Source organism: Humulus lupulus, chromosome 5 (assembly GCF_963169125.1).
Source record: "Humulus lupulus chromosome 5, drHumLupu1.1, whole genome shotgun sequence".
NCBI lineage: Eukaryota > Viridiplantae > Streptophyta > Magnoliopsida > Rosales > Cannabaceae > Humulus > Humulus lupulus.
Genome location: NC_084797.1, coordinates 9,632,319 through 9,647,440, shown reverse-complemented (window position 1 = coordinate 9,647,440; position 15,122 = coordinate 9,632,319). Strand labels below are relative to the sequence as shown.

General features: G+C 30.8%; 1 protein-coding gene across 1 annotated transcript; it reads right to left on the bottom strand.

Annotated features, from left to right (window-relative positions):
* Nucleotides 1-319: 319 nt before the first annotated feature.
* Nucleotides 320-2,491, bottom strand: LOC133834369 (heavy metal-associated isoprenylated plant protein 9-like). Its single transcript, XM_062263962.1, has 5 exons — nucleotides 2,142-2,491; nucleotides 1,853-2,015; nucleotides 1,568-1,740; nucleotides 1,352-1,442; nucleotides 320-1,078 (listed from the first exon to the last, which is right to left on the bottom strand). Exons 1-5 carry the CDS (start codon nucleotides 2,163-2,165, stop codon nucleotides 594-596), a joined length of 936 nt encoding a protein of 311 aa, XP_062119946.1. The 5' UTR covers nucleotides 2,166-2,491; the 3' UTR covers nucleotides 320-593.
* Between the last annotated feature and the right edge of the window lie 12,631 nt (nucleotides 2,492-15,122).

Below are 15,122 nucleotides of genomic sequence, written 5' to 3'. Positions count from 1 at the left end.
TAAATTGCATCCAAACTTTAATTTTTTAATCTTTTGAGAATATATATATGTAAATAAAGTTTGGTATTTTTTTTTTAATTTTAAGTGAATACATATATTTTATTGGATATTATTTCTAATTAAGTTTCATTTTTTTTTCAAATTTCAAATTTAGTTTACATGGATTAATGAGCCAATACATAGAATATTCCATTGGTTCATGGATATATATATATATATATATATATATTAAAATTAAATTCTCTAAATATATAACATGAAACAAACAAACAAGAAATATGAATCTAATAATTTTATATATTTAATAAACAACACAAGATACAGAATATGATTTATATTATATTAATCAATTTATAGCTAGAACATATAGAGAGAATAATAATCAATTATAGCTCTAAATTAATTAACCATTATTCATTACTACCCACCAAACTTGCTGACGAAAAAAATACTATCATCACCAGTGGTAGTGGTAGTATACACATCAATATTCATACATAATATATATATATATTAATTGTACATCATATATATAATAACATTTCTTTAAGTGTTATTATATCTAGAACTTGAACACAATGCATGCATTCATATTATGAAATGCAACATGCATTAGGATTCTCATCACTGAAAAGCTGAGGAGCTGGGATTCGTTCAATCACATACAGAGGCTGATAATAGTGAATCATTCTCTTCATATTTTCCTCTTCAACACTTCCGAAACCATTGTTGATCATCATCATCACTTCTTCACCATTATTTTCTCCTATGTTTTCATTATTATTATCAATATTCTTTCCCTCTTCGACCTTACTTGCTTCTTCTGCTGCTGCTGCTTCTTCTGGTTTTTTCTCTTCAGCTGGTTTTTTCTCTTCCTCTGCAGCCTTCTCTTCTTTCTTTTCGGGTTCGGGTTTGGGTTCGGGTTCGGGTTGGGGTTGGGGCTCAGGCTCAGGCTGTGGGACAATGGTGGCTTGTTTTTTAGTGCGTCTGTAAACATATTCCACTAGCTTGTTTGCGTCCATGGTTCCTTTCACAATGACTTTCCCACTACTGAGCTCAGTAACAGCTGTTTGAACTCCTGTAATATGAAAACAAAGTTATAATAATAAAAAGTTGTATATATATGGTAAAATATAATGGCTTAAGTTGTCTCTAAGTTTGAGCTAGGCTTTTAGCTTAAAAGGTTTATCTTTTTCAACTTGACACAATTATTAACAAGAAAAATTAGCCCCCAATAGTCAATTTCAAATAGGACCCTCCACCTTATATATATATATATATAGCCAAAATCTCTTTAATAATTCTCTAATGAGTCTTAATGTCAAACAGTTGAAAGACTCTTTTTTTTTACCTCTCATTTTGAGTATCTTGCTCTTAAGTTGCTCTGCACAGGCCTCACAGTGCATGTTTACACTCAGTTCAACAGTAACTGGTCCATCAACCTGGTGTCACACAACACACCACTCAAGTTAATTGGCTTATAAATATAAAATAAACAAATATATGGCTAATTTGCATGGAATACATATATATATATGTGTGTGTGTTTGTTTATAAAAAGAAATACCTGTGAAGTGACAACTTCTGGTATAGGCTCACCCTCAGCTGCTGGTAATGGGGACAACACTTTGGCTCTTCTTTTAGTTTTTTTCATAATTTTTGTGCAAATTGCTTGAGGCTCCACTATTCCCTTTATAGTCACTTCATTTTTGGCAAAATCTATGGCAACTGCCTCAACTCCTATAACCAAAACCAAATGTTACATATATGTTATAATTATACATCAAGGTTCTCTCATCATAATTAAATGAAAAAAATATATATTATATATATGTGTATATATTATTTTTACCTCTAATTTTCATGATAGATCTCTCAATCTTCTTGGCACAACCTACACAATGTAAGTCAATAAACAAAACAAAAGGAGATGGTGCTTTAGGCTCTTCTTTCTTTTCTTCTTTTTTCTTCTCTTCGACAACCTCAACTGGCTTAGCTTCTTCCTTAGCTTGTTCCTGGCTCATTGAGAAACACTCACAACAATCAACATATAGAACAATTGAAACATGAAATTTTGAAAAAGAAATAGTAATAAAGGGTATATATGCAAAAAAAAAAAAAAAGAAAGAAAAATCACTAACTTGTTGCTTAGCTTCTTCACCCATTTTCTCTTGTATCAAAATATTATCAAGAGGATATTGAATGTAACTAACTTGAACACAACAAATGTATAAGAAGATAATATGAGAGAGTGAGAGAGAGAGAGAGTAGTAGAAGGAGAGGAAAGATTTTATATATAGTGAGGTTTTTCTTCACATGAAAAGGAAAATTATGTGATTTTTATTCCTGATCACATGTATTGCCACTAAGCATACAAAGAAGGTTTATTATAATACTAATTATTTTGGGGGGGATATTATTTCAGGTTCCAAAGGCTGAAGAAGTAGAAAAAGAGGGAGAAAGCATTGGAGCTGGGGTGGCAGATTTATAGATGGATGAAGAGGCAGAGAGAGTGAGAAAGTAATTGAAAAGAGGTTTAATTTGGAGTGTTCACACATGTGTAAGATCCTCTCCTATGTGGACAACCTGGATACCTTTGGTTCCAAGGAAAAAAAAAGAAGAAAAAATCACTAAATTTATCAATCAATTAATCACAAAGTAAAATTAGTAATTTGTTTATTGGTAAGTTTGTGGTTTTGCCACATGTACATGACATTGCATATATATTTATTGGGAAAATATTATTTTGGTGAGTGTGGTTTTTCCGAATACACGATCGGCCTTTGTGTTTTACAAAATGAATCAAAACAGTATCTTAGACCTGATTTTGGTCAAAATATTTTCAATTATAAAATCAATTCTCGGGCCGTTAGTGATGCGATAGGTTCAGAGAAGTGAAAAAAGTGATCGAGGAGCTGAGAATGAAATATTATATTTGAATTTTCTTAATCAAAATTGGGTATAATGTAATATTTTGACCCATTTTGTTAAACACAGGGTCCGAATTGTCAATTAACAAAGAACAGAAACCGATCACGTGTTGGGAAAAAACACATGGGCGAAATTGATATTTTCCCATATATTTTTTCATATACAATTTGTTCAAAGCTTAGTTGGCTTACTTGTTATTCAGGCTACCTTGAGTTCTATCCTATATTTTGAGATTTCCCAAGTACAATTAATTTTCAATAATAAAATAATAATAAATGTTATCTCTTTTGTTTATTTTCATTTTTTTAAACAAACCACCCAAAAAGTACTTTTAAGTAAAATCCTTAAGCAAAGTACTTACCTTTGCAAAACCAACCAAGTTTTGGGATAGATGAAACGTGGAGATCCACACATTACAAAAGATACTCACATGGGTTTGCAACCACATATCACAAAGCTTATTAATCTCCTTTTTTTTCCCTCCAATAATTCTTTTGAGTTATTCTAAGCATGTTTTTTCTATAAATAGTCCTTTTTAAAAAATTGTCCTTTTTCTCAGTCATTCAATTAACTTTTTGAATATACCAAATAGTGACAATAATTTTTTTGAATGAAGTAGAGAACAAGTTAATACTACTTAATGGCTAACTCAAATAATGGTTAGGTGTGTGTGAAAAAGGAGGGGTTCAAATCGACATTGTATAGCTAAAATGTCAGCTAAAATTAATTCATTAAAAACCATTATATAGCAGAAAAAATCGTAGTAAAAGACATGAAATTTAGAATTAAAAGATAAAAAAGAAAAAAAATATATCCCAATGATCAATAACATGAGAAAACTATGTACACTATTAAAAAAAAATGATAAAAAAAAGAACTCAATATTAACAAGTATACCCTTTCAATACATTGTGATATATAACTTAGAGAAATTTGTGAAAATGACTTTTTTTTTTTTTTTAAAGTGATTTTGTACTCTAGTCTACTTTTGATAATTTTTTACAAAATGATCTCTATCTGAAATTCGACTAGTTGTGTAAATTTTTCGACCAGCTGTCTAAAATTTTCGACTACCTGTCTAAATTTTCTATTAGCTGTCTAAATTATGAGAGGTCATTTTGCAAAGAATCATTAAAACTAAGCTAGAATGCAAAATAACTTTAAAAAATAGATCATTTTGCACAAAAGAAAACCCTAAAACTTATTGTCAAAAACAAAAATTAATTCAAGATGAATTTTCCAATCCATGAGAAAAGGGTAAACATATGCTAAAAAGCCCTTTTTCTATTGTTGTTTTTTAGGTATCATAAAAGCTTTCTATAGTCTTTTCTATCCTTGTTCTTTTTTCCTACATGGAGGGCCATTTTCCAACTTACCAAAGATAAAACAAGTCCTTTCTGTCAATCTCAAAGCCAAATCATATTCCCATTAAAGAAAACCAAAGAAGATGTATATCATCCTTTATTAGGTTTTTTCTTTCCCAAGTTTTCATGTATATTTATATATAATAAACTTTGAATTAAAAAGATTTATTTTTTAGTATAATTTGGAGAAAGGAGGAGGCAGATGGCCCAATTTACTAAGATCATTACACGTGAGAATGACTCAGCTTGAAAGGACACTTATTATTAATTCAAAGTATTAAAAGTTTGGGTCCATATACATATACAATCTATATAATCTCATCAACTCAATTCTCAACCACTATTTTTCTTTTTTCTTTTCAGACAAACAATTTTCACCAACCCAACAATTATTTACTGTACCTGATATGCATGCAAGGGTTAAAATCAAAGTCTAGCCAAAAAGAAAGTCACAAACAACTCAAGAATATATGTAGGTTTGACTTATTGTACTATATTGGTTATATATATCTTTCTATCTTTTGAGGACTAATATTACTAATTATTTCTTTCTCAAAAAGGTAGTTAAGTTTATTAATAGAGATTCTAATTAAAGAAAATGGGGTCCCTACTATTGTTATCATGGGCGGTTAAGAGAATAATATATGGGAATCTAGATGTGATTAATTGGCTTTGTTATATGAGTTAAGTAATCATACTCAACCACCCATTAATTAATTTCTTAGTTTAATTATTATTTTCCTAATACTAAAGGTTAATGATTGAAAAAGAAATCTATTATTATGTCATTACAAAACAAAATTATATTAGGACACATGGCTTGCTCTTATTGGCTTCTTTGTCTAATTAGAATGATCATTAAGTAAAATACATGGATGAAGACAAGTCTATATTTATAGATCAAATATATAAGAATTTTATTAGGACATGTCATTGTGGTAGAATTATCATATTAATTCCCAACAAAGAATTTTAAAATGTGAGCAAATTTTGAGCTTTAAAAGGTAGAAGAACATGGTGATCTTGTAAGATTATGCATATTGTGTTCAAGATTCTAACATTAATTATGTGGTATAAATATATATATAGGGCAATTCTTCTATAGGGACTTCACTTTAAGCTTTACCGGTAGGGCTCTCAGTGTTTCTTGACCTGTGAACAGTTTTCGGCGCGATTTTTTTATGACCGTGTATATTGTAGTTATTTAGAGCATCCTGCAAATTTTCAGAAAATTCCAAATAGTTTACAGTACCGAAAACTAGGTTCAAACATGTTGATTTCCACGCGCATAAAAAAAATTAGTCACGCGTGCAACAACATGTTTGAACCTAGTTTTCGGTACTGTAAACTATTCAGAATTTTCTGAAAATTTGCCGAATGCTCTAAATATCTACAATATACACAGTCATGAAAAAAAAAATCGAACCGAAAACTGTTCACAGGTCGAGAACGCTGAGAACTCCACCGGTAGGGCTTAAAGCCCCTATACAAGAATTTTCATATATATATATATATATATATATATCTTGATACTTTGTATGCTTAGGTGGTTCCCTTATTAATTGTTCTACTTTTCTCTATGAAATTGTTCTTTATGTATGGAACAACTATAAATTTCTCCATAATTGGGGTAGAGATCTCTTGAAATATTCTATATATAATTTTAAGAAAAAGTTTAAATGATCATTGTTATATAATTATGTAGTAGACAGAATGTTTTCGCAGATTCAATTCATTTATATTCTTTAATTATATTGGGAAAGAAGACATTAACATTTAAGGAACAAAAGAATGTAATGTGGAGAGCACATGAGAAAATTAATTATTAGCTAGAATTTCACTTTTAATTGTCTCCTAATACTACCAGGCAAAGGTACAAAGATTCATCTTTTATATTAAAAAGAAAATGTGTTACGTAGATTTTAAATGAAGCCCTTTTATATAAATATATATATATATTTATACTAGGTAGAAGTAGTTAATGTGGAATGCATGTTTTCTTAGTTTTAAAGTTGTAAATATTACAATATATATAATAGAATGAATTATAGTTCTGTAGTATATATAAATATTTATATCAATAATCTTTATATATGAGATCTGAAGACAATGTTGATATAAATATATATTTACATGGTTACATAACGTATATATAAAATATAATAATATTTAAAAAGAAATTAATAATAAAAATAAAATAAGAATAGAATAAGTCATAGTGTATACAGTAATATACATGAATCAACTATTTTTAGTTTCTAATGTGCATCTTACAATGTCCTTTGGTGAATTTGATGAAGAAAAAAAACTCCAATTACTTTATAAAAAATAAACTACCACACAACTTTATAAGATAAAAAATGATATGTATGCATTTATTATTTTTAAATAAATATGATTTAATTAATTAAATTATCATAAAATATCTTAAAAATATCATATTTTAATTAATTTATTTATTTATTTTTGTTTAAGTTTATGTTTGTTCTAGTTTTTTAATTTGGCAGTGACAATAAAATATTATATATTATATGTTTAATATAATATTAAGTTTAAGTTTAATTAAATTTTATTTAAGTTATAAAATATATAATTTTATTATTTTAAAATAATTATCATTGTAAAATATCTCAAAAATATCATATTTTAATTTGTTTAATTATTTATTTAAGTTTAAGTCATGTTTACAATTTACCCATTAAATATAAGAATATTCTGTTAAATATAAAAATATTCCGTTAAAATTAACAAAAAAAAATAAAAAACTGTTAAAACTAAGAATTTTCATTGTCTACACACTCTCTATACAGAAGAGATGTAAGCTACTTTGACAAAAATGTTATATGCATCAAATTATATAACAAAAGTGTTCAATGTTGGAGTAGTTGTTTGAGTATAATAACCAAATTAAATACAAAGCTTACATACTATATTACTCAAAAATAAAAAATAAAAAATAAAATCCAAAGTACCGCACACAAATGCTTCAAATTTATCGTGTTTGCACTAAGAACATATGGTAGTCAACAATTCTTCAGAGCAATTTAGTTTTAAATATGAGGTGTCACAATTGGTTTGATATAGTATGAGATACACTAATTTGACAGATGATCTTGATTCTATAAATAAGGGCATGTTTGACACCTTAATTAACTATTAAAAACTGTTTATGTTCTAAAATATAGAAAATTGTTTTTAGAAAATAATATATGGTGTTTGGCAATTTAAGCCTTGGGCTAATTGTTTTTTTTTTTAAATCCAGGAGTTACATGATAAGAAAGTTATTGATTTGGACTAACTTCAGTAGGTTGAATAGACTCTCGTATTATGTCTATGCTAAGCAAAATTGTGGTTCCAATGCTGTGGAGATAAGTGTTGCTTATCGAACTAATCTACCGCAATAATTCTCCTTCACCGAGCCTAAGATTCACTATTCTCTCAAAACTACACTCTAATCAGGCTCTAAAACAATGCCACATGCCATCTTATAAAAATACCAAAAATAATAAATATGTAACAATGTTCTAATCTGATTATAAATGAGAGGGGGCTTACTCAATTTTTAAAAAAAATTTAAAAATTTCTTATTAGTTTGTAAAAATGTTTTAATACAAATCAAATAACTACCAAAAGTGAATTTTTATTCCTATAATGGGACAATTATACAATATAAGTTGGTTGGCAGTTATAAGCTGTGGTGATTGTGTACTATATCACGGTGAGCCTAGTTTTCGGTACTGTAAACTATTTAGAATTTTCTGAAAATTTCCAGGATACTCTAAATAATTACAATATACACGATCATAAAAAAAATCGCGCCTAAAACTATTCACGGGTCGAGAAACACTGAGAGTTCCACCAGTAAAACTTAAAGTAAAGCTCCGGTAAAAAAATTATCCTATATATTCATTTGTAATATTACTATAGCATTTTGTAATTTGTTCAATAATCTAGGTGAGCAATAAAAGAGCAAAAAGTGAGGTACATATTTATAAACTATCGAGATGTATTTGAATATTCTCCAACACTCCCACTTATTATATATATTATATATGAACTTGAATAGTGAGTTATGTACATAATAAAGCAAGTAGTGATAAAACTTTGTCAGGTACTTGTTCCTTTCCTCTCTGAACTTGACTTAGCAGAAAAAAAAAAGAAATGAAATATCTTATCTTAAAGAACTATCATGGATGGTTTGATTTTTTCAAATATTTTGAAGTATTGCATGATTTTTTCAAAATTTTGGAAGGATTACATGATGAAAAAACGTATATTTATTACAAAAATATAATACTATAAACTTTTCATTTTTTAAATATATGTCAATTTCTAAATATAACTAGTATCTCTTATATTGATTGGAAACAATATTAATTATGACAAAAAAATTAAATTCAAAATTAATATAGAAAAAAATATTTACTTATTGGTGATTTATTATACCAAATCACTATGTTATCACATTATCATAATTGTTAGTACTCATCTATGAGTAGTATCTTTAAGATTAAGATGTTTTCTATATATATATATATATATAAATAAGAAAGAGAGAGTAAAGGACATGGATTTGTTCAAAGGCAACATGATAAAAAGGGTTGTGATATACTTGGTCTTATACATGCATATATGAATGCCTTTATCCTCCACATATATATCTTTAGTTGAATGTGACATGATTTTGTTTGTTTGTTTTTCTTTTTTTGCTTTTTGGTAGACATATGGAGATGTTTCTGGATGGGTATTTGGCCAATGTAAATTTCTCACCAGTCAATGTTTCTTCTAAATGAAACATCATTAGGGTGTATGGGAAGGAGTACAAAGGGCAATTATAAGGGGTTAGGTGAGGAGGTATAAAGGGGGTTGTGAGAACATGAATGGTGGGTTTCCTTTTTGTTTTCTTAAGTAAATTTTAACAAGAAATTGGAGTATTATTTTGGTCACATTTTGATTGGACAACACCACGTATTGTTATTGGTGTAATTTAATATCAAATTTCGTATATTTTAATTTAAATTCGAATATGTGAAACTCTAGGGATGAATACGAGACAAGGAACTGGCAGAGAGTTACTTTCCCATCCCCTTTAACGATTTTAATATCTAACCTGGTCCCAATCCTTACATATTCCCGGGTAGAATCAGATATCCCCACATAGACCCATTTATTTAAAAAATTAATTTTATATTAGAACTTTAAATAAAAATAAAAGTAAATTATATAAAAATTAAAATGATGCACATGATTTATATTTCAAAATACTAAATATTATCCCAAATAAAATTTAAAATCTATAAAAAAGATACAAATATACTATAAAAAACATATAAATAAAGATGAAACAATATTAAAAAATGAATAAAATATTAAAGTGAGCCATGTTGAGGCCTCTACCTCATTTAACATTTGGGGACGAAAAAATTATCCTTATTCCTATCTTCGTCCCTACCCAATATTAGGAATGCTCCCCGCAATGCCCCATCTCAAGGAAAACGTGTACCCCTAGACCCGATATTAAATTGTACCAATAACAACATACATGATCAACCGGTGTCTGTATCAAATAGTATTGGATACCATAAGTTAGCTCATTACAATATTGACTAAATTTACATAAACATTTGTCACCTTTTTGGTTTCCTCTCTTATTGTAGCCAAATTGGCCACCATTTTACTCAAACTCTCACAAAAGCATGATAGGTCTTCTTTGATAAGGATTTACACTTTCCACTAGTAGAAAAAGATAGACTTTTCTCCACTCTTGTAGTTTATTATGCACTTTCTCTTATATTGCATTATTCTTGCTTCTCACGCCTACACAAAAATATTTATCATGAGATTGACTCTTCTAAAACTTCACAAACCATAATACACCTTCTTTATGCTCATTTTTTGCAAAAAATTATACATAAGTAATTCTTTTGCAAATTTATTGATATACATTATTTGGCAATGCCATATTATTACTTATCCTAATTTAGTTGATTTCCATATTCGCATGATTATACCCCAAAAAAATAGAGGGATATCTCCTTCTATATTGATAAGAAGATAATTAAGATAATTTACAATGCTAAAAACTGAGTTCAAACAATTTATTACACGTGCGCTTATTTTCTTTTATAAGCGTGTAAAAACAACTGTTTGAATTTTATTTTTGACACTATAAAATATTCAAATAAAGTTGAAAACTTACAGGAGTTTCGTTATAACTACAATAAACATTGGCATGAAAAAAAAGTGGGAAGAAACACTCCCACATACTAATTAAATATTTGTCAATTTTTTTTATAAATAAACCCCATATAAAGTAAGGATTTATTTAGTTACAAATTCAAACTAAAAATAGAGAAAATAATAAATAAAAAATTAGTGAAAATTTATTTTTTAGAAAAAAAAATTTTAAAAAAAAGTTTCCCGCCCAAATCGATGGTCGGGTTGAACTTCAATTTTTTTTAATTGGGTGGGTTACAAGTTGAAAAGTATCAACCCAATTATAAGTTTGAAAAGTGTCAAAAATCCACATAACCTGCCCAAATCGACCAATGAACACACCTAATTTTAATGGTCATTTACCTTTTCATTGCAATATCCACAATATTTTGTCGTTTTTACACTTAATATTGTCGTTTTCTTAATGCTTAGCTTTGTTTACTTTATGTCGTTTTTATATTATATGTCGTCGTTTTCTAAAAAGTAGTCGTTTATTCACAATGATGTCGTATGTTCGAAGGTAATAATAATATCACTTTTTTAACTCTATGTTGTCTTTCTAGCTTGATGTCGTTATATTTTTCGGTTTTGATTGTTCTTCTTCAATTTGCATTAATATATATTTAGAGTGCCTCTATATGTACTTTTTTTTTCTCAACACACTCATTCTAAATAAATCCTTCATAAATATTTTTTTTTTAAAATCCACATCAAAAATTTATTATTTTTAAAAAAATTAAAATATCTTTGACACTCTCAATTAAAAATAATAACTTTTTAAAGATAACAAAATTAATCAAAATGTTATTTTTAAAGAAAAATATGAATAGAAATAATTAAAAATTTATCTCATTATAATTAAAATTATTAGTAAAATCACAATATTTAACTTTTATGTTTGTAAAAATTAAAATATGAAAAAAAAAATCATAAAATTAATAAAATAATTAATATTTAAGTGTTATAGTAGATCTTTATTTTAGGTGTGCTAAAAAATATTTTTAATTATTTCTAGACATTTAATGGGATATTTATGTCAATTCACTAAACTAATATATTTAGAATTAATCAATTAATTAAAGTATATTGGTGTTCCTACTATAAGTTAGTTAGACAAACTAACGAATCAATAAACCCAGCAATTTCTCACACCAATTTGCACGACTTACATACTCAGAATTGCGTGACTTACGATCATACAGGATAGATTGCTAGATATATTAACTCGAAGGTTAATCTAAAAACTTATAACAGTAGTTGCCTTCAGATATGATCCATATTGCATGCTATCTCTACTTCGGAAATCTCTGAAGGAAGGATTTAGAAGAACATTTTTGATAATAAACACTCTAGTATTTTATTGTTTCGAAATTCTCTGATTTTTACAAGGGGGAATGGTGGCCTTATATAGCCACATCCTTCAGCAAACAAACAAACTTAACCAAACCACAAACTTAACCCATCCTAGTCAAAACCAACCATGGTTGGGATAGGATAAGGGATAAGATAGGATTCCCCGACAAAGACAAAAGCATAGGTAAGGGATAAGATTCCCCGACAAAGACAAAAGGCTAAACAACAAAGGGATAAGATTCCCCGACAAAGACAAAAGGCTAAACAACAAAACCTTATGGCTGAAATAGTTATTTAAATATTGTCTCATGACTAATTTCATAGTCAGAGTCATATGCTGGGTCTTCATGAAGTGGGTTCCATCCTGTCGGTTCTTCATCCTCGTCACTGCCAGCTGGAGGACAGGCGTCGTATTCTGTGTACATCACGTTCCATTCGTCCCCTGTGTAATGGAAGAGATAGGGGTCTTGCAAATCTGCAGATTCAGCATATGGGTTTTGTGAATCTTCAAAGTAGTCATTTCTCCGCAAAACTACCCCTTCAGTATCGGTCAATTTGTACAGAGACGGATATTTTTGTTCTAGTGTTTCTTCGAGTTTGGTGACCTGATCTGCTTCATTTTTTGACAGATGGAAGGCTTCAAGGGCCCTTGTTATTTTGCGAGTATAATCGGATGGGAATGTCTCCCAAGGATCATCGTCTTCTGGTTTGGGCCACAGTTCCGGAGGTATAATCTGGTTTTTCTCAAACAGACTCTTTTGGATGTCCATGTACTCTTGGCCTCCAAGACCACATAATGGTTCTTCTTTTGACCCGTAGACTTCGAATATTGGATTGGTAACTATATTCTGTTCTGCATCGAGCTTGGCATTGATGCTAAGGAAGAGAACAGTATAACAGTTCATTAGGCTGGCAACATTTGGGCCTGGTGGATAGATGAAAGTGGGCCTGTTATTTTGGACCTTTTTCCATTCTGCTGATAAGACCTTTTTCCATTCTTCCAGTGGGGCAAACCAGGACAAAATATCCATTTGGACTTGGTAGGCTGGCTTGAACCTTTCTTGGTCCAAGAATGATTTTATGGACGTGTGTAAGGCCATAGTTTGTACTTCGACAGCTATGGTGAAGACACTAGCTAGGTACCAGAAAAGGTGGGCTATCGGTTTTGGTGTGAAGATAGCATCTCGGAGAGGTAGGATTTGGGCAAATGGATACTTTGGATGGATTCCAAAGTCATTTTGTATGGAAGGTCCAAGCTTGGAGATCATGAGATTCTGGATGAAGATTGCTCTGTGGGTTGCTCTTTCTCTGGCTGATTTTTTGGATTTTTTTGAAAGGATCTTCTTTGTATCCCGGGGAAAAGATTGGGTGTGTGTGATAGAAGAGGAAGAGGCCATCATGAATATGATTGGGATTATATGTGGTGATTTTTGGATGACAATGGGGATAGTTTTTGGTGAGTATCCTGAGGCTAGATTTATAGCGGGGGGTGACCTGGATAAAAAATCAGCTACAGTATTGTTTTTGCCTTGAATGTGCTTAATGTCAAAAGAGTAGTTGTCAAACCAAACTGCTAATCTCAACAGTTGGCCATTTGTCGTTTTGCTCTTTTTTAGGCTAAGCATTCCTTTTGACGCGGCAAAGTCTGTTTCTACCAAGAAATAGTGCCCTATCAGATGGAATTCAAATTTTGTGATGCCCATCTTTATCGCCAATAATTCTTTCAGGGTAGAGTGATAATGGAGCTGAGAATCTTTGAAGTGGCCGCTCTTGTATCCACATATTTTTCTTTTCCCTGTCTTGTCTTGTTCAAGTAGGACCGCTCCCCAATACCGATCACTAGCATCTGTCTGTAGGATTCTTTTCCCGTCAGAAGGAATCTGCAGAGGTGGCAGTGTCTGCATTATCTCTTTTAGCTTTTTGACTGCTACAGTTTGCTCCTGTGACCATGGTGGAGTCTGCTTTTTAAGCATGTCGCTGAGAGGTCTTGTCAGTTCCGAGAGTCGCGGGACAAAATCCCGTAAATAGTTTACAATCCCTAGGAACTGCTGAATTTGCACCTTTGTGAAGTCCTTTTCGGGAAATTTTAGCAACTCTTGGGCTATATGTGGTTGGGCTTCATATTGGCCTTTGACTAGCTTCATCCCCAGAAAGTCAATTTGGGCTTGTCCGATGATCATCTTCTTTTCAGATAGCATGACCCCATGGGCTTCTGTGAGAGATATGAACTGGGCCAGAAGATTTTGATGGGCTTGCTCATCTTGTGAGAAGAGCAATATGTCATCAATGTAGATTAGGGCCTGATCTAGAATAGGGCCATAAATCTTAGTCATGGCCTTTTGGAACAGTGATGGAGCTGTTTTGAGTCCGAAGGGAAGAACAGTCCATTGATAATGGTGGTTCGGAATGCAGAAGGCCGTTTTGGGCCTATCTTCTTCTTTAATACCTAACTGCCAAAACCCTGCCTTGAGGTCAAATTTAGAAAATATTTGGGCCTTCGACAAGCTCGCAAATAGAGAATTTTTATTTGGTAGGGGGAATTTGTCGTCTGCCAAAAATTCATTCAAAGGCTTATAATTGATGACCAGCCTCTGTTTTCCTCGGGCCTGTTCTGATCTCTTGTTGACGTAGAAAGCATGGCATGCCCATGGAGAGGTTGTTGGTTCGACCAGTCCTTGTTGTTGTAGTTCTTTGCATTCTTCAGTTGCCATTTTCTGATGCTCTGGGTTCATACCCGGGTGGCTTGCCTTGGTAGGGTTAATGTCTTCGTTGAGCTTAAATGGTAAACTGATAAAGAACTGATGATTTTTCCAAAGAGGGTGGTCACATTTCTGGAGGAATTCAGCATGATTTGTGGCACACGAGTTTTCTATGAGTCTTTGTTTGACTTTAGAGAATGGGTCAGGAGGCATGAGAAAATAGTTTGGGATGGATTCCCATGGAGAAAAATGTTGTTTGTAACCAAGGCCACCAGGAAGAATTCTCAAACTCATTTTCTTAGTGTAGACATCAAACCCAATGATTAAATCTTTTCCTGGTAATTTTGAACCAATTACTCTATGAATAATAGAGCATCCTGGGAAGAACTGTAATTTGATCGGTTTACTGATGAGCTCTGTGCAGAAGATGTTTCCGTTTGCAGCGTGGAAGTATTGCTTCTCTTTCCTCCAGTATTCTGGAGGGAGAACATCAGGGTTCATCATGGTGTATGATGCTCCTGTGTCAAAGAAGGCTGCTACTTTGACTGGCCGAGCATAC